Genomic DNA, 20,926 nt, shown 5'->3' with positions numbered 1-20,926 from the left:
TAAAGTTTTTCTGTTCTTCTTGATGAAAAGAAAGTTGGAGAAAAGAGGTACCATTTTTACATAAGGGAGGTTGTTTCTGCAGGCTGAGCTGTAAGCAGAAAGGCTCTGACTATCAATGGGACTTGATGCCCCAGCCATTCAGTTAGGAATCAGAGACTGCCAGCCAGGATGGAGGTGGGGCTGGTGTCCCAGCCTGCAGATTTGAGCTACATGATTATTTCCCAGGGTTTGTTTCCAAGCCTCTCATCTTTCTACTCCCCACCTTTTTTCCAGCTTCCTATTTCTGTTATGATCAGTAAACTCTTCAGAGTAAATATTGAAATAATCCTAAGAGGTAGAGCATACTCTTTTCATCTGATTATTTGGTTTTTATGAGATGAACTTTTATATAATCAACCTGTAAATGATTTTAGGGGAAGGAGAATTAAATATGTGTACATTGTATTTTTCATTCTATACATTCAGACATTTCTATTTACTATAAAGTAATCCTTGGGTTATGAAGCATACATGTGCAAGTAACACAAGTGGAAAATGGTGCCTATATTTAAGTTCTTTTGTGATATTTTGAATAGTTATATAAAGTTTATTTATTATTAGATGATTTTTTATAAAGTTACCACTTTAACTAAAATAGTTTACAAAAGTATTTGTTGAACATAGTTTAGAAAATATGTGAGAAAAGTAATACTCAATTTTTATTTCCTATTATTGCAAGAGAAATGCTATTGTAACGGAATTTTGCTAGATTTTCAAAATAACATTTTACAAATAATAGCTTTAAAATAATGCCTCATTTATGAATTCTGTTCATCCAAGTTTTGTTTTACTGCAAAAGTACAATTAAAAATAGCTTGGTTTGGTAAAAGTGATTTAAATGAAAAACTTTAGATTTATGATAGTAGTAAGTTCCAATGTTTCCACACTAGTCTCCAAACAATATAATTCAGAAGGCATCTAAAAAATATTTTAAAGAGATTTTTGACAACTGAATAACTCTAAGAAGAAAAATTGCTTGAAGTCAGAACTTTTTTTTTTTTTTTTTTTTTTTTTTTTGTCTCCGGGTTTTAAAAACCAATTTGAACGAGACCGGAATTTTGGTTTTGGAAACAAAACCAAAACGCCTTAATTTTCTGGGCACCTTTGCCGGGGGTTTCATTTCCTATGACTCCCTGTTTTAATCCACCATGGAGTACTTCACTGAAACACAGGGAGTGGCTAGAGTCGGATCGGTTTCCCCCGACGCAGGTCGATAGCCTTTGCCCACGATCATGCGGGAACCAACGGGGTCCCTAAATCCACAGTCTCCTCCTGCCCTCCGCTTATTCTAGATCCTTCCAAGACGGGCGGGCGCTGCTGATGTGTTAGCTACTTGCCAGGCTCCCAACTGCAGGCTCCGCAGCTTGCTAATTTTAAGCATGGCCGGTGGGGGCGGGGGCAGTCACTTTCTGAGTCTCTCCGGAGTCTCCTTAGATTTAGAACATTCTGGAATCTCAGAGGTAAAAGATCAAATTATATATGGGACATATTTAAATTCAGTAAAAAAAGGTCTAGATTGGGGCTAATGTTTTGTCCTAGTGGTGAAGATAAGGGCTTCTTTTGTTTGTTTTGAAGAACAAGATGACAAATGTTTAAAAGTCCCTTAGTAAGACATCAGCCTTCTGTGGAAGGACTGAATTTCTAGAGGGAAGATGGTGGGATAAGGGTTAAGTAAAGGGTAAGGGGGTAGGAGACAGAAAGGTGAGAAAATGGCTGGGCGGAAAAGAAAGGAAAGGGCAGGTATGCAAACCCCAGAATCCGACCCTGGGATCTTGGGGCCCTGGAGCCTAGGGGATTCTGGGGGCAGAAGCTGCACAGGAAAGTGCTAGCTGCCAAGACAGAGGCAGAGCTGCTGAGCTCTGCTTAGTTGCTGAGTGACCGCCCAGGAGGTCTAGTCTCAGCAGTGCCTCAGCTCCTCTATAGTTTTCACAGGAACCAAAACACTGCTTCTGCTCTAATAGAATTATACTCAGCTTCTAACGGTGAGCAGGGTCGGGGCTTCTTGCAGAATGTTGTTTCGGAGCAATTCAGTTGAGAAAACGTGACCACCTTTAAAAAAAAACAAAAACTGGGAAACCCAAGCCTTATATCCAGCGGACTTGGGGTAGATTGCTTGTCATCCCTTCCCTCCGGTATTAAGTTGAGCCAGAGTAGGACTAGGGCTAATTCTAAAGACATTTTGGAAGAGCTATGGTAAATCAAGCTATGAAACATTTGGCTTTTGAAGGTTTATAACATGCATTTTAGTCAAACGCGGGTCTTTCTGGCACTAAAACCAAGTAGGAAATGAGAAAAAAATTAAAACCAGAAGACTTCAGAAGGTGACAAATTGGAAAGCATTGTAGGAGACTCATAAGAATCATTTTATGTGATAGAAGCACTCTGAGCCTTAAGAGCTTATGGTCAGTTTATAAAAAGGCTCAAAAGACTTGGGGAGGGGGCAGAACCTATTTAAAAGACAGTGCCATATCCTTGAGTTGATGAGATTGTGTCTGCAACTCTCCCCCTTTCCAACTTCCTTCCTTCTTTCCTGTTTCTTTCTAGCCTTCCTTCACCTCTATTTCCCTCTCTTTATGCCCACCCCCAAGGTATGTAAATCCTTGTGCCTTAAGTTCTTTGTCAATGAATTTTAGAGATTTTTCTCAGGGTTCCCAATTGGAAAAACCCTCCACATAACTTGAAAGGCTGATGTCCCTCTCAGGAAATGAATGAATTGATAACCTCTGACACCAGTGACCAGCCTGGTGAACCCTACCTTAATACTTTGAATACCGGAGGCCCCTAATCAGGTACAACTGTGAATCCCATAACTGTACCATCCATTCCGGCTCAGCAGAAGCATTCCTACTTTACACACACTAAAGTATATCAGAAATTTGTTAGATTTAAGAAGGCAAGGACCCAGAATCCATTTACTGTGTGTTTGATTCTTACTAGTAAACTTCGATAACTAAAAACAAACTTGTAGATAAAATGTAATTCACCAGAAACCAAAATTTCTGGGCCCGTTAGCTTTTTGAGACTTTTGCATAAATATCCGGTAAACTATCCCAATTTTCCTGGATACTTTTCCAGGTTATTTGATATTAGATTTTTAAAAGGTATTTTATTTTAATTACAAAAAATAACATTTAGATTTTTATTGTTTATAATGTATAATATAACAAGTATGATAGTAATCCATTTCTACTATTAAGATAATGTTTAGTAAATGCTTGGTTGGCAAACAACTTCTTTAGAATGTGGGACTTGTTACTCTTGGAAAATCCCTTGGATTTTAAGGTTTTTTTTTCTCTCCACCAGCTGGCACATTGTTATCCTTCTCAAAATAAATAAAAGCTTGCCTCCTTCCTGAGAACAAAAAAGAAAGACCAGATTTAAAAAAAAAAATCTTTCCAAATTGATCAGTTTTGATTGGATACCATTTATCACAAACAGCTGAAAATAATTTATTTCTTTATGTATCGATTAATTTCAGATCTGAGTCAATTATTTTTAGGTTTTCAGCATGAGGAGGAGTGTTAATAGGTGTGCTGTGTGGACTTTTCATAATCCCAACATTTTAGTTTGTGTGAAGCACTGTGTGGGCTGGCTAGAGAGATGGGGTGAGGGGTGTTCGGGCATGGTGGGGGAGGGTCAGCTGGTAGCTTTGAAGAAGGGAAGTGGTATCTACAGTTTTTCTGTAAACTGCTTGTTTAAGAAAATGGGGGGATGGGGTAGTGAAAGACTGGTGGAAGCCTTATAATGTTTCAAAACAGGTAATTTATTTTAAAGAAACAAAGCACTTCTAGTTAATATACATTGGTTTTTTTTTTTTAAACATTCGATAAGGTGGTTAGTACGGTTACAAACACAACAAAAACAATTTGAAAAGCAAAAAGTGTTGATGCAGAGGGCCAACAGGAAGGGACAGGAGGAGCCCATTGCGTTATTACAGTCTCATGCATTTGACCGACCTGCTTGCTGGCAGTAGACCTCTAAGATGTCAGGGTCCACTTAATATTAGGCGGATTTACCTTTCCCCTATGCGCCCTCCCCCACCCCCCACCCCAGCAGCGGAGGCTTTTTTCTTTACAGTCGCCTCTCCTGCATCCCTCTTTACCTCCTTGCGCTGCCCCCCCTGCCCCCCCCCCCTGCGCTGAGTCTCCTGCTCTTGGGGAACAATCACCGCTGATTGAGGTTCACTCTACGTTAGGCTGGAAAACTGGGCTGTAATTTAGGAAGTCATTAATCACATCTCCTCCCCCGGAAAGAGATGTCGGAGAAACCTGTGAAGTATAATTTCTTCATACTTCTCAAAAATGTTCAGATATGAGCAACACTATTTGATAGGAAATTAGTAGTGATTTTTTTCAGTAGGATTTTATTTCAAATTGAAAAAAAAATCAGGTTGAAATTAGTTGTGCTTTTGCCTTTTGGTAGGTTTATGTTACCAATATCTGAAGTTAATTGTTATATAATTAAATTTAAGTTTGGACTTAAGAATTGCGTATTTTCCTCTACAAATTAAATATTAATGTCCCTAAGGTGGTTTGGTGCTGTGAAATAGCAGAATCCCTATGGGGTGTATATATGTGGGGAATAATAACATCAGTTGCTTTATTTAAATGGCTCCCCTATGAGATTAGAGAAGCTTGTGTGTAGAGCAGGCGTGTGCACATACACTGCCTTTTTAAACCAGCGATTCACAAGGGCCCTTCGTTTAAATAATACAAAATCAGCATTCTGATTAATCATAAAGAAGCGTCCCAGATTGTCTTTAAGATAACATGTTTGAGTTTTTCGTGCTCATTCATAAATTATTTTGATGTCAGCACAGATGAAATGGCGATTGGTTATCTCTTCCTCTTGCCAGCCCCTTAAGGATCCGAGGTGAATTAGTAGCAAGAAAGCATGTAATTGACAGAGTCACGTGTGCTCAGGGGCCAGAAACCGGAGAGAGAAGAGAAAAAAATCAAAAGAAGGAAAGCACATTAGACCATGCGAACTAAATTTGTGATCGCACAAAATCAAGATGTTAGACTGATGCTGAAGATCACTCCGGTCCAAAGGGAAAGTTTTCATCTCTGGAGTTTGAAGCTGAGGGCCGGTGGGGCAACATGGCCGAAGGTTAATTTTCTTTTCTATTGTTTTACTGTGATTCCTCTCTTCTTTTCTCCCCTGCTTCTCCCCACCACGTAGTTTTTCACCCCTTCTCTCCTTTCCCCCATTACCCTAATACTGGGCATTATCTCCCCACCCCCTTAGAGTGCCGTGGGGCTTTGGCAAAACCTATTGTTACAGATCTCCAAAATGTTTTGTACCGCCCACACTGATTCACAACTTGGAAAGCTTTCAGAGGGCTATTGTTTGAATTGTGTGTGTGTGTGCATGTGTGTGTGTGTGATTACGTGTAGTTTCAGTTAGTGAGTTCAAGAAAACTTTTATACACCTGCCCCCTCCCCCATTCTACCCTAACTTTAATTGAAAGTTAGGGGGAGGGGAACGCACATTGCAAATACCCCGGGATTCCCGTCTGCCTCATGTGCATTAACCAGTAGCCAGCCATCCTTAGGATTTCTCTTTTTTTCTTTCTCCTTGCTAGGAAAAGCAATCTCGCTGAAAAATTACTCTTTGTAAATTGGAATAGTATTAGATCAGCAGCCTGTGAGTGAAGTGTCAGAAGCTGTAACCGTAGAATGTTGCCGAGAAAGGAGCCAGATGAAAAAGTCTGCGGCTGTACGGAAACGTGGAAGCTGCTGTGAGCAGTGCAGCAATGTGGCTTCCCCTCCCTGGCTTTGCTTTTAACCCTTTTTGTTTCAATTTTTTTTTTAAGAAGGAAAATGTTTGCCAACCTTTTGTTTTTAATCTTCATGTCTTCTTTTCCCAAGCAAAACTTTTTGTTTAGATGAGCACTGTATAGAAATGCAGGCTAACTGACTTTTGTCCTCTTCCGTGTCAGGCGGGGCAAGCAAAGGTGAAGAGCCAGAAAAACTGCCCGGGCTGGCAGAGGACGAACCCCAGGTTCTGCATGGCACTGGCCACTGTAAATGGTTCAACGTGCGCATGGGATTCGGATTCATCTCCATGATAAGTCGAGAGGGAAATCCCTTGGATATTCCAGTGGATGTATTTGTACACCAAGTAAGCCAGACTTTTTAATCCCTTTTTTACCGGATTCCATGCTTGGGAGTTGGTGTGTAGTTATGTTAATATATATAGAAAAATGTGCTTTTAAGTGTATTGTAATACGGAAATATTCGATAAAAATCAGGTGATTGTCCAGTTTTCAGATGTGTCCCTGCTGGGGTATATTTTTATAAATAGAAAATGAAGGCTGGTACTTCACTGACTGGTACAACATAACTCGAGTTGATATTATTTAATAAACCTTCCCTTCATTCGACAAGGAAATTGCATTCTGGAAGCGCCCCTTACTATTGGCTTACATTGCCTGGACTTATGAATGAACATGAAGTGCAGGAAGAAACCCTGGGATCCTGAGGTTTCCCACAGCCAGTTGGCTTGTTGTAAGAAAGTATAGATAGGCACCCTACTTTTGGATACTTCTAATGACAGTACCACCTGTACTAGTTTATCACTGTCTGTTCTGTGGTCATTTGCGGGCTTAGGAAAAAATAATTTGGTTAATAGTAAAATAAAATAGAATGTCATTAATGAAGAGTGGGGTTTGAAGCAATGCCAGAGAAGATTTAACCAAACCTTTAAGAACTATTTCCTTTTAGGTCATTGATTCAGGGATACTGTCTCTTTAAGAGACCAATTTTTTTTTTTTTTTTTTTAAAAAGAAAATGCAGCCAAACCTGGCTGTTTAAAACTGGATAGTTGGTTGCACAGTAAATTTCTACAATTACTTGTGTTGTGTTACAGTTTTTAAAAATAACTTAAATACCAAAGGACAGTCATTGTTTTCCATTTTAAAAAATGTCCCCAGGAAACAATAAATACCTTTCCTCATAAATCCCTTTCTATCAGCTAATTGCTTCAGGGTTAAGAAGAGTTTACAGCCTGCTCGGAAAGAAAATAAAAGTTTTCTCGTGAGTCCATAGACAGGAAGAGGGTCATGAGGACAGTGGCTTATTTGGGTTTACTGAGTTAAAAGCAACTGAGTGAGCTTTATGTTGCATGTTGACTGGCGTGGTCCATGTCTGCAACACTGAGGCTCCTCTGCTAACCGGTGTGATACCTTCTTACTCTTTCTTGGTGATGTTTACACCCCATTTCCCAAGGAAGGTCATTTTAAATCACATCTGTAACCAGGAGGAGCATAGGAAACCATTCTGTTTTCATCTGCTGTGCTCTGGTGCTTGCTAGCTGTGGGGTTTTGTGTTTTTCCTTTCCTCAAGGCCTGGCTGTCATTACTGGTTGTTAACAGAGGAAGGATAATGAAACAATGTAAATAGTAAATAGGTGCTTGGATAAAGCCTAGTAAATTTATGTCACATACTCTGGTGTATTTTTTTCTTTTTCAAAATTTCTTAGATTGAATGACTAAAATTGAAAAATCTGTTTTTTCGGGCTCTTGCTTCTCCCTTGAACCTTTTTAGGTTGTTAAATTGTTCTTTACGATGTCATAAATTTGTTTTATAGATGATAAATGAAAAAATAGAACTTTTTTCTTTGTTTGATTACACCTTGAAATAATTTCTTTGTATTTGAGTTTCTAAAATATATTTTAGAAAGATAGAGATATATTGAAATACTAGCTACTTTACTAGCTAGTGTTAGTATTTAGACCTATTAAAGCATCTACTTTAAACTGTTTAGTAGAGGTAAGATTAATAATTCTATGTACACTGAATTTAAAATACATTGCTGGTAAATTTCATATAATTATTGCTGTTCCATTGTTTTTTTAACATTTCCCTTATTCTCTGCACATGTGAAAGGACAGTGATTAAATGAAGGCTCTTAGCATCTAAACTTGAGATTGACAAATAAATTAGCATTATGTGAATTATTACATTGAAGAAAGCAGAGTTCCTGCTGATTCTAGTCCAAGTAAAAGTTAGATGGTTATAAGTGAGGTATTTAGGGGACTGTGAACTCTGTACCATCAGGTTTGGTTCAGAATTATTCTATAACATGTTAATGCATTTTAACCTAGCTATTATTTTTACTGCATAAACATTTTTGCAAGACACGCTGTCAGGTTTTTTATGTTAAATTACCTTCATTATATTTTTATACTAGTCTACTATATAAGAATATGTATAAAACATTAGAAATTTGAAATGTTTAGCTAGGCCAGTGTTTGTAAGGATATGTCAGGTTGGCTTTTTAACATAATGTACTGTTTTGTGTTTCTGGGGTGATGTGTATGGTTGTGTGTTGAGTAGCTCTTTTGGAAATTAGAGGACAACTCTGAGGAGTTGGTTCTAGTTCACCTCATAGGTATTGAACTCAGGTACTTGATTGGCCTGAGGGACAAGTGCTTCCCTTGGTACACCATCTTGCTGGTCCTGTTTGTATCCAAAAGGACATGTGCCATAGTATCCCAAGCATTTAGGGGTTTTGTTTGTTTTGTTTTGTTTTTTGGAGGGTTTTTCTGTGTAGAGCTAGTTGTCCTGGAAGTCATAGAGATCTGTGTGCCTCTGCTTTCTCAATGTTAGGATTAAAGGCATGAGTGTGCCTCCTCCATCACTGGCTCTGAGCACTTTTTTCCCTAATATTTATTTATGTTTGTGAGTACAGTGTAGTTGTCTTTACACACACCAGAATAGGGCATTGGATCCTATTACAGATGGTTATATAAGAGCCACCATGTGCTTGCTGGGAATTGAACTCAGGACCTCTGGAAGAACAGTCCATGTCCTTAAATGCTGAGCCATTTCTCCACTCTGAGCACATTTTAATGTTATATATTTGAGAAATCAAAATTAATGATTTAAGAAATTATTTTTTTAATGTGCATTGATGCTTTTTGCCTGAATGTATGTCTGTGTGAGAATGTCAGATCTTAGAAGTCTAGACAGTTGTGAGCTGCTGTGTGGGTGCTGGGAATTGAACCCATGTCCTAGAAGAACATTCAGTGCTCTTAATTGCTGAGCCATCTCTGTAGCTCCAAAATATATTATTTTCAGGGTGTTTAATATTTAAAATTTATGCCCAGGGACTCACAGACTTTTCTTTCGTAGAGATATTTCCTACAAAGAATTGCATATCCTCTTTATTTCACAGCAGTTGAGTTATTTTGATAGGCAGTTCTTTGTAGTAAATTTTATATGTATCTCTGCATATTAGTTATGATTGTATTTAAACTTTGTTGGCATTAATGTAGTTAAACTTTGTTTTAGTTCTTGTGATATCTAATTCTTCAAGTTGGACTTGTGCTTCTCCTGTTTTTAGATAACATAGCTAAAAGGGATGAGATTCAACTGTTGGAAACAGTAGCCATTGGTGGTTTGAAATGACAGTCTTCATGTGATTTCTACTGTTAACATGTGATTTAAGTGATCATGTTTTTATGGTCAGAAAATTGGCATGTATTCTGACCATGTTAATAATGACTTGATGATGTTCAGTGGTACACATCTTATAAAGAACTATTATATTTATGAATTTTGTCATATTTCTTTTACCTTATGCATGCTAGGTGAGCATTTTGTTACTGAGCCCTCTATGACCGCACCTCATAGGAAGTGGTCAAGAGTCCAATACAGCGCACAAAGATTTGTCCCAATTGACGTGCAAGTATTCCTGGTCAAGGGTCTTGCCAAAAATTTCAGCTAGAATACAATTATTTTGTAAGTTCTAATAACTAACTTTCCTGTCAACGTCTTTATATTAGTAACTTAGAACAGTTGCAGCTATAATCAGATTATAGGTAGAAACATGTTTTAGTTGAGAGGCACTGGCATTTTTTTTTTTTTTACATACAAGGATTTTTTTTTTGTTTTTGTTTTTTAACATTAATTTATTTTATTTATATGAATAAGTACACTGTAGATGTCTTCAGACACACCAGACAAGGGCATTAGATCTTCTTACTGATGGTTGTGAACTACCATGTGGTTGCTGGGAATTGAACTCAGGACCTCTGGAAGAGCAGTCAGTGCACTTAACCCCTAAGCCATCTATCCAGACCAAAATACAAGTTTTTAATATGAGTTAAATACAATGGAAGATTTTTAGAAAAATTGCATGCTATTTAAATAATTTGATATTAAATATGTACATTTTTCATATAGGTTTTGATACTGATTTTCTAAGACTTTATCTCACTTATGAAAAAAAGATATTGGATATGACAGACCTCTTTGTGGCATATTTGCCTGGTGACGCTTTTTCACACTCTGTGTGTTTGTATGTTTAGGATTCTTGTTTTAATATAAGTTTTAATATAAACTTTTGTTTTCTTTTTTAGCTGGAGACATGACTCAGGGTTTGTTTGTTTGTTTGTTTGTTTGTTTCACAGAACCTGGGTTCTGTTATGAGCACCTACATCAGCTTAAAAATTGCTTGTAATTCTAGTCCCAAGAGGATCAGACATCCTTGCAAACACATACAAAATAAACCAAACCAAAAAAAAAAAAAAATTTTTTTTTTATTTTCAGGGCTAGAGAGATGGCTCAGCAGTAAAAGCACTGGCTGCTCCAGAGGTCCTCAGGTCTTTGTAATTACTGGTATTTTCCTTTATAGAATTTGTATTTTTGTCTTCACAAATAATACAAATATCTGAATTACAAAGCTTTTATATATTTCATATTTCTTTTTATTTATCTTAGAAAACATCTCAAAGAGTAATGGAAATTAAAAAAATTAAAAGTTATTATGGCTGAGTGTATGATACACACCTGACGTCCCAGTTCTAGAAGCAGGAGTAGTTTAATATCAGATAGATCTATAGCCTGTCTAAAACAAAGAAACATAGAAAAAAATTATAGTCTAAATTTAAAGTGTTATTAGATACTATTAGATATTTATAGATAACTACTATTTAAATAAATGAAACGTTTGAGTATTGTGCCAGGTTAGTCAATATTTTATTTCTACATATTTTCAATTTCTACAATATTTCAATATTAAACTGTTAGAGAGTGCTTACGTGTTAAAAGAACTTGCTAGTCTTGAAAAGGATACAATTCAGTTATCAGTATGCATACAGGAGAAACTTACAACCTGTCTTTAGCTCCAGTATCAGGGCATCAGACAGTTTCTTCTGCCCTTCTGGCCCCTGTGTGTATGCCAGAAAACACAAAAAAAGGAAAAGAGAAAAGAATTGAAAAAGGTTAATATTTAAGCTTGGCATGATGACACATACTTTTCATCCCTGAAGCAGGAGCATCTTTGAATTAGACTCCAGCGAGTAATGCACAGTAAGACCCTATCTCAGTTGATATTAATAATATGTGAAGACATTTACTTCAGTATATTCATATATCAGGATGTATTCCTACTATTAGATTGCTAGTGAGCTATATTTAACTTTTATCATGCATATATTAGCATGTTTACATTTTTCATATGCTGAATATATGATTATTATTGTTCTCAAGGATATTTAAAATGCCCTTCCACCCACGCCCCCTCCTGATTTGAAGGATCAAATTCTGACTTTTGGATACACTAGGCAAACTCTACCACAGTAAGTTTCCAGCCTCAAATACCAGTTTTAAAACAGTTCATTTGCTTGTGACCCCAGATCTGACACAGAGTGATCTGGCTACATCGTGAAACTATCAAAAAAAAAAAAAACCAAAGTTTAATTTTCCAAAAATTTAAGATGAATTTTCTCAGTTTAACAAATCAGAAAATTGGGGTAAGTTACAATTCTTTTGACCTGTATAGTCATAAAATCAATTTAAAGGCACTTAAACCAACATTTGGCAAGTTTTGCCCTTAACATGAAAGATACTGAATACTTCCTTTCCGATTTTGAAATAGTCTTAAAATTTTCAAAAAGAGGCTGTCAGTCATTCTCACTTTAAATTTAGAAGTACATTAAGTTCCTATTTAAACCATGTTTCTGCATTTCTTAGTAGTTTTGTTTTCTGTTTTCCCTCCTTTGATCACTGCCCACGTCCACTTTCCCATCTCCCAACTTTTTCAATCTTGTTTTGTTTTGTTTTTTTCGAGACAGGGTTTCTCTGTGTAGCCCTGGCTGTCCTGGAACTCACTCTGCAGACCAGGCTGGCCTCAAACTTAGAAATCCACCTGCCTCTGCCTCCCAAGTGCTGGAATCAAAGGCGTGCGCCACCACTGCCCAGCCCCATCTTTTTTTAATGAACTTGTGCATGCCAAACAGGAGGTTAAGCAGTGAACTACACTTGTGTTTAAGAGAAGTTTTAGGTTCACAACAAAGTCAGGAGGAAGTACAGAGCTTCACTTCATCCAGTAGTGTCTAAACTGCCTTTCACTTACCTATGAGCTTTTGGATTTCATGACTATACGAGGGAAAAAGTAAAATGTTTGACAGAGCATAGTGGTTCATGCCTGTTAACCCTATACTCTGGGGCACAGGCATGAAGAGCCATCTCTCCAGCTCCCAGGTTAGTCTTTTCTAAACTGAATATTTTTTAACATTTGATAAAATATGTTGTATAATATTGATAGCTTAATTTTTATTACTGTGAACTCTAGAACTTTTATTTATAGTTTTATGATAAATAATATTATTTAGTGTATAACATACCTATAGTCCTAGCTGTTCAAGAAGCTGAGGTAGGAAGATCGCTTGGACTTACAAGTTCAGGCCTAGCTTAGGCAACATAATGAAATCTTATCTAAAAAATATATAAACTGTCAGATGTATCAGGGTACAAACTGAAGTTTGGGAATAACTTGCCATATAGATATTTTTGTTTTATTAATTTTTGTTCTGTGTGGGGTTTACTTGTTTTTCATGTATATATAATGTTTATTCTTTAGTGTAAACTAAGGAAAGATACTGTTTTAATCAATATATTTTGATAATGCTGTTCATAATTGTTTAATCTTGTGTGTGATAAGAACATAGACTAATGGAATGTATAAACTCTGGTTAAGTAAATTGATTAATCCTTTGGGGAGGAAGCTATTTGTAAGTGTAATATAAGTAGGGATACCAATGTACTACTTTGTATGGCAATAGTGTGTAGACTCAATGCTACCATGTATGAAATACTTAATAGTTTGACACGTGAAAGGGACCCAGCATATGTTGTTTACTGTGTGGTGTAGTAAGGGAAATTCACTGGGTTTGGGGTCTTGGGTCACTTGGTGGGCTGGTAGCCTCAGTATTCACACAATTAAAATGTGTTTGGTATGATCTCCTATTTTAGAGAGGTCAGGCTAAACCCATTGAAAGTTGACATTGTGTCTATGAAAATAATTGAAAGCCTGTAAACAGTGCCAGATGACAGTTTTGATCTCTATTTGAGGACTATTTTTCAAAAGCTTATGTCATGAATTTTATTTTTTGTTTCATCATTGTTTTTGAACTGCAGTTTATATATTCACTATTATATATTTATGGATCCCTCCCTCACAACACACACACACACACACACACACACACACACACACACACTTAGATGAGCTTTGACAAATTCTATAACCACTACTTGATTCATAATATGAAACATGGTCCTCATTTTGGGGAGTCCTCTTTTGCTCATTTACAGTCACTTTTGAAGAGCTTCGTCTGTTCTGTGTTGTCTTAACTGGCTAGCTGATCAGGTTCTTTTAGCCTGTTTCAGATAAAGCTACATATATATTTCAATATCCTTTGTCTAAGAAGGTCCATATTGCCTTTCACTTTTTTCTCAGGTATTTTTCTTTAGTAATTTCAATCTGCCTGAAAATTACCATCATATTAGGAGCTTTTGTTCTTGGAAAAGGAGAGATCGGTTGTATGCATTTTACAAATCTTCCTCTTAACTGACTTACCATCTTTTCCTATACAACATAAACTCATGACTTACTTCATTTGCATGACTTGGGTTATTATTTGGCTTATTCATACTGAATTAAGAAGATTGCTGTATCCTTGTTACAGATATGTATTTCCTTTTTAGAAAGTAAGTACTCTATGTGATGATTTGAATAGGAATGGCCCTATAGGTTGATAGTTGAATTCTTATGCCTGGGAGTAGTATGATTTGAAAGGATTAGATTAGGAGGTGTGGTTTTGTTGGAAAAACTATGTCACTGGGGGTGGGCTTTGAGGTCTCAGAAGCCCATGGCAAGTCTAGTGTCTCTCTATCTCTCAGTCTAAGGGACAGGGCTTATCTCTTAGCTATTGCTCCAGTACCATGTGTGCTGCCTGCTACCTGCCATGATGATAATAAACTAAATCTGTGAACTGTAAGAAAGCCTCTAATTAAGTGCTTTGTTTTTATAAGTGTTGCTTTAGTCATGATGTCAATTCATAGCAATAGAACAGTAACCAGGACACTTAAGAAAAAATGTGGTTCTTTAATTTTTCTATTCTAAAGTCTTTACTAGTCACTAAATGTAAAGCACTCACTTTTGGTGATATATTAAAGGATTCTGCTCTCTGCCTTTCTCCCTCCCCAACCCCTCAAGTTTTGGCACATTTTGGGGCTGGAGAGATGAGCTAGTAGAACAGGGTGCTTTTTGTGCAAACATGAGAGCCTGAGTTCTGATTCCAGCACACACTTAAAAACACCAGGCATGGCTATGTGCACCTACCTGTAAGCACAGTGCTGTGGGGAGCAGCATAGGAAGAGTGTCACACCGAGGCTCACTGGTCACCAGCCTAGCTCTAGGTTCAAACAAAGACTGTCTCAGATAAGGGGGATACTGATATAGCAAGATACCTCAGATTCTTTTCTGGCCTCTGCAAGTTCACATATACTCAACACATATCCACTACAGTCTCATCCATACATGCACACACATAACTTTGGCACACTTTTCAAGAAAAAGATTTTCTTATTATTGTTACTATAAGTGACAAAAAGTTTACTTTTTCCCTGTTTATCATTCATTTTGCTATTTGCAGAGTCAAATTATAAGGCTTTACTAATTTTATTTGGGAATAATTGATAGAAAATAAATCTGAGGATAAGCATATTAGTTCATGCCTATAATCCTAGTACTTGGGAAGCAGGAAGATCCCCAAATTCCAGGCCTGCCTTGGATACATACTGAGTTTCAGGCCATTCTGAGATGATACATTGTGAGTTCTAGGCTAGTCTGCGTTATGCAGTAAAACACTGCCTCAAAAACAGAAACAAAACAAAAAAGTAAATTGTTAAAAAATAAAAAATATATTTCCTTAAAGCTATCTACAGGGGATGGAGAGATGAGATGGCTCAGTGGCTAGGGGCACTTGTTGTTCTTTCAGAGGACTCAGATTCATTCCCAGCATCTACACGGCAGTTTACAACTTCTTAGAACAGTAGTGTTAGGAAGTCTGAGAATACACACACCCACAAACACACACGCCCACATGCACACACAAATTGTGTTCTTTTAGGGGATGCTGAGATAAGAACAAAGTGTTTTGTGTTTAAAGTATAGTTTTTAGATTTTGTAGAAACTTGCTCTTACCAATTTATTGCCAGAATATACACCAATATACTTTTTTTCTTAGTTGCCTTTTAAGTCTTTTGTTACGACATTTTGCTTTTAAATATCAAATTTAACTTAAATTTGTGACTTGTTAAACTTGAGCTCTATTTGAAATATCAATATGTTGATCACTCTAAGATTTGTATTTATATTTGTAGTTTGTTTTATAGGATATAAAAATTTCATGTAAATTTCAAATTACTTTTACTTTGGCTAGACTTGTTCATGACCTTTTCATTCCTTCACTTAGCAAAAAATTCCTTCAGTTATTAACAATAATGAATACGATGTTTATAGATGCTGTAATGCGTAAATTCTTTTATCTTAACATACATTAAATGGATTTTTGTTAGGTCAGTCAATAACAAAAGCGTGCCAAGATAGGTTGTATCTATCACTTCAAACACTTAGGTCAGTAATGCAAAGTTTATCTAAGCATTCTTAAGTATGCTTTCAATGCAATATAGAAACACTGGTGCTTGCAAAGGAGTCATGCTTTTCAGCAACTACTTTAGATTAAATCTTCCTGACACATACCTGACATCACTGGTTCACTGTAAATCATAAATGTTAAAGTGGATGAGTCCTTTTCATTTAAAAAGGAAAAGATTGCTTTTTTAACATTAGGTAAAACTGTAGCAAAAATTCATTTGTAGTGGTGACTTATTTATTTTTAGATCTTTGACACATATTTTCTTTGTTACTAAATCTAAGAATTTGCACATTTCTCTTTTTAGCTGTTTCCTCCCTCACACCACTGAAGGTTTGGAATGTCCAGGAATTTGTGCCCTTTGACTCAGGTTGCAGGCCACTTCATTGAATCAGAGAAGCCTGGGTCAAGACTATTCTTTGCTTATCTTTTCCTGGGGCTACTCGTAAATCCTTCTTTCTGTCCTAGGAAAATAAAGAAAAACAAACTTTTCTATTGGATTTAGTAGTTGGCGCTTGATTGTGACTTCACTGGATTAATTTCACTGTCTTGTTTTATTGAGCTGCAGTTTATTTTATGTATATAGTCTTATTTAAATGACTTCTGTTGGCACTAAAACATGTTGTAAGATATTTGCACGTTTGAAATGTAGTGACAACTTTTGAGAAAATTGAGTTACTTAGTTTGAATTTTAAAAAGGCCCAAAATATTTTGTTGTGTGAAGTATTTAATTTGTAGCATTTATCCTGACTCTTTCACTTTACCTAGTCAATGAGTTTATTATTGGTGTCAATAATGGTGCAAAGATTTTACATCTAGACTCAGATTTAAACAAACACAAAACACTTTGTTCTTATCTCAGCATCCCCTAAAAGTATACAGCTCTGATTCCAGCTCAGGACCACCCGTTACCCTGGACATCGGATACTCTTATTTATGCAAGAAGTTTCTGAAGTAGCTGTGTGCCTTGGGGGATGGGTATGTTTCTGTGCAGCAATCACAGCAAGGAGATTTACCCCAGCAAAAGCATCAGCATTGCTCATAAACTGCAAAATGTTGTTGCTGGTAAATGTAATTTATAGTAAATACTTGTTATTGTATGTTAGTGCTTGTTGTATTTATTTTCTAAACTTTCAGAAGCTTACAGCGGCCTATTTGTAACCTCAGTCTCACAACTGTTTAGTTTGTAGACCCATCCATTGGCCTCGAGAGTTAATACCAAGCTTTGTTTCTCTCTGCAGAAAAGACAAAGACAAAAAGGAAAAAAAAAACACTTTTCTTTCTTTTTAATTGCTTAAGTTTAGTGGCTTTGATTGCACCAGTGAATTTCAGAATGAATGAGATGTCAGAGTGGAAGTGTTTATTGAGATATGCCTTTTAATTTACTTGTTTTGAGTGACTATATTCTTTAAAAGGCCAAAATATTTATTTAATAAAATAGATTTTAAAATAACACTTAAAATATTAATTTGTGCATGTGTATGTGTATATATGTGTGTGTGTGTGAAGCAGTGTGTATGGAAGTCAGAGAACAAGTGTGTAGAGTCAGTTCTCTCCTTCCACATTATGTGGATGCCTGGGGTCACACTCAGGTAGCCAGGCTTGTGTGGCAAGGGCCTGCTGAGCCATCCTGCTGGGCCCTAAAATAATACTTTTTAATTGCTACTAGCAATTTTTCTATCATTTATTTTTTGGCATCATTTGAAGTTTCTAAATTGCAATTCATTTCTCAGGGCTTAAAATGTAAGACGATAAATGGAAAAAAATTACAACTTGATGCAAATGTAAAAATAAATGTATCCGCTGTATGTGATAGCCAGGTGTTTGAGAAAATGCCATCTCTCTCAGCAGCAGCATTTGATTTTGGAGTTAAAAGAGAGTAACTGCCAATTCTAATGTGGTGACTTATTCATAATACATAGTTTACTGTGAGTCATATTTACATTTTGAAGCTGTTTTTGTTTATATTTAAAGTTCACATACTTAAGTTGTATTTTAAACATTATCACTATATCACCAAATAATGAATGAAATTTGTGAAACAATAATTTGATTTTTAGAGATAGAGTTTCCCTGTGTAGTCCTGGCTGTCCTCAAACTCTCTCTGTAGACCAAGCTGGAAATTAGAGATTCACTTGTCTCTGCCTCCTAAGCTTAAAGGCACCTCCACCACCCAACCATGAAACAATAATTTCTTAAGAGGTACTATGATCGATTTTTAAAATGTATTGTTCTTTGATATTTCTATGTAAGTGTAGGTACTTTTAAAAACTTCTATGATAAGATTTTAAAGTTGAATATGCATTTTTGTTTAAAGTATTTTGTCTCAATAAAACATTATAGATTGTTACATACAATTTTTTCTAGTATTTTCATAGACCTATAGTTGCTGGACAATGAATGATATTTGATTGAGTGATTTTTGTTACCAGATTAACCAGATTTTTAAATATTTGATTTTGTTTGTGTGTGTGTAATTGTTATTAGGATAAATAGGAAAGAAAAATATCATCCTATTTTTAGCAATATGTTTTGTGATGTTAGATTAAAAACACCTTAAAAGTTAAATGATAGATTGTTATGTTGTACAAAAAGGTTATGTACATATCTGTTAATAAATGGATTATGATTTAAAAAAATCTTGGATCTGGGGTAAAGTTTGTAATTAGTGCACTAGTTAGTTAGTCAATGACTTCATCCACATTAACATCCACAAAAATGATGTGTATTTTTGTGTCCTTTAACAGTGTATCAGTTTCTATGAATTATATCTTCATATAATTATGCTCATAGGGTTGAATTTTTTGGTTTTGTTTTTAGATTTATTTGTGCTCATTTAATTCGTAGAGGTGTTTCGCTTGCATGTATTTGTACCACATGCATGCAGTCCCATGGAGCCAGAAAAGGGTGTGAGACCCTCTGGACCTGGACTTAGTTAGAGATGACTGTGAACTTTCATACTGTGCGGGAACCGAGCTCTGGTTATTGGAAAAAGCAGCAAATACTCTTAATCCCTGGGCCATCTTTTCAACCACTGGGACTGAATATTCAAGATAAAATTCTAATCTCAAAAACCTTGTAGTTTGGGGGACCCTGTTCAGGCTAATACACTTGTCGGGTGGCTCCCAAGCACCCATTGACTCCAGCTTTAGGGGTTCTAATGACCTCTTCTGGCTTCTGTGGGTACTTGCACACATGTGGCACACGCACAAATAAAAAAAAATCAGTCTTAATAAAGGAAGTTAGCATTTTCTGTTAAGTGCTGTTAAAAAGGCTTTAGTGGAGAAAGCTGTATGGGAGGAGAATATGAATGTGAGTGACTTAGCTGCATGTGATGGGGCAGGCTTGGAGTTCACCTTCACATGAAACAGATCATCCAGCTTGCCTGCTGGAGAAAGGCCTGGACTCCAGGGTTCAGACGACAGGGACATTGAGGAGAATGTCTGTGAAATATATGTTCTAACTTTCATATCTTGCGCCAAGTGGAGAGGTGCTCTGAGGTAATATATGGTTTTAAGATGGAGAGTTCCTGACTTGGAACAAAGGATATGTGGGAGATTGTTAGGTGCTGACCACACTTCATCCTGTCTTCTCCTGGTCACTGCCATGCCATTGTGCTCCTACAAGTCATTGAAAATTTGTGGCATTCAATGTTAAATAGATACTCAGAATCCATAATGGAGTAATGCATTCAGAGTAGAATTTAACAATTTAGAATAAAGGTATGTGTTTTATGTTTGTGTGCCTGCATGAATTTATATGACCCACTTGCTTGAAGGAGCACTCAGAAACCAGACATTGGATCCTCTAGAACTGGAATTGTAGGTGGTCGTGAGCTATCTGATGTGGATGCTGAAAGCTGGCGTTGAGTCCCCTCAAGAGCTCAGAGTAGATTTTATACAGAATAGTTGATAATTTTAATTTACATTTTCAGTTTTAAGTTGTAAAGTAAAGGAATTATTTAAATTATGAATTCATTTGGCTGACTCCCAGTTATTTCCCACTTGCTCATTCTGATCTGCCCTGCTACCAGGACTTACTCTAGCTGAGTGAAGTCGTTCTTACTCTGGTTGTCACTTATTCTTTTCATTCCCTACTCACAGTGCCTTCTGAGAAGGAAGCTTTAGGTCCAGCTCTAACCACTCAGAAGCACAGGCTGGTCCTCAGCACGCATGCTGCTCTTCCTTAGACAGGAGGTTAGCAGCACACAAGGGATCTTGATGGAGACTCACTTACGGTTTATTTTTGACACAACTTCAAATTGCTATTAGGAAAAAAAAAAGAATCTTTGTTGTATGGTTAAGCCCTGTGAACTCAAATCTGGCCTTTTCTCCTTCCCTCTCAGGTTTAGCTAAATAGTTTATTTCTTTTCTAAAGTCTGTGGTCAGTGGCATAAGGCATACAAATGATGACTATGTTGTAAGACTTCAAAAAGGTCCATGCTCCTTCTGTTGTGCTACAGGTATTTCAGCTAAGCATTTCTTCCTTGCACACATCCATAGCACTTAGTTAGGTCTGTTGTCCTTGTTGACAGTAGTTTGAAGAACTTAAACAGTATGATTTTTGTAATTTTACAGCCAGCTGAAACAAGATTTTAGATGTCATAATTTATATCTGAAAGATAAACGGAGTACATATGTTTATTTTGTTAGCAAGGACATTGGAATTTTTCTTTCTTGTTTTTGGTTCTTAATCTTGTTAATAAAAGAATTTAGAAACTGACTTTTAAACTTGAAGACAATTTTAGTAGAATTTGAGAGAAAAACAACAGGGCAGACAAGTTGTAAATTTTGACAGCTGCCAGGAAAAGGGAAGTGGATCACAGGAAGAAGGAACGCTATGCTTTTTACTTTACAGTCCTAGAAATTAGGGAAGTTCAGTAATGGAGGTCACAAGCAGCCACATGGTGGGAGATGAGGGAAAGGTTCAGAGAAAGTG

The 20,926-nt window shown here is 36.5% G+C and overlaps 1 protein-coding gene across 9 annotated transcripts in view; it reads left to right on the top strand.

The window, feature by feature from the left end:
• Lin28b (lin-28 homolog B (C. elegans)) overlaps nt 1–20,926 on the top strand; it is a 109,698-nt gene that overhangs the window by 11,116 nt on the left and 77,656 nt on the right. For 4 of the 9 annotated variants that reach the window (XM_011243182.3, XM_011243180.3, XM_030245152.1 and 1 more), the window contains one exon: nt 5,981–6,162. In XM_011243182.3, coding sequence (XP_011241484.1) covers nt 5,981–6,162 — 182 coding nt within the window. Of the gene's footprint in view, nt 1–4,853; nt 5,149–5,623; nt 5,780–5,980; nt 6,163–20,926 lie in introns of those variants that run through there. The other 5 variants (XM_011243183.3, XM_011243185.3, XM_011243186.3 and 2 more) reach the window with 5 other exon arrangements.

Source organism: Mus musculus, chromosome 10 (assembly GCF_000001635.26).
Source record: "Mus musculus strain C57BL/6J chromosome 10, GRCm38.p6 C57BL/6J".
Lineage (NCBI taxonomy): Eukaryota > Metazoa > Chordata > Mammalia > Rodentia > Muridae > Mus > Mus musculus.
Note: the sequence above shows the minus strand (reverse complement) of the source record. Positions and strands in the feature narration are given on the sequence as shown.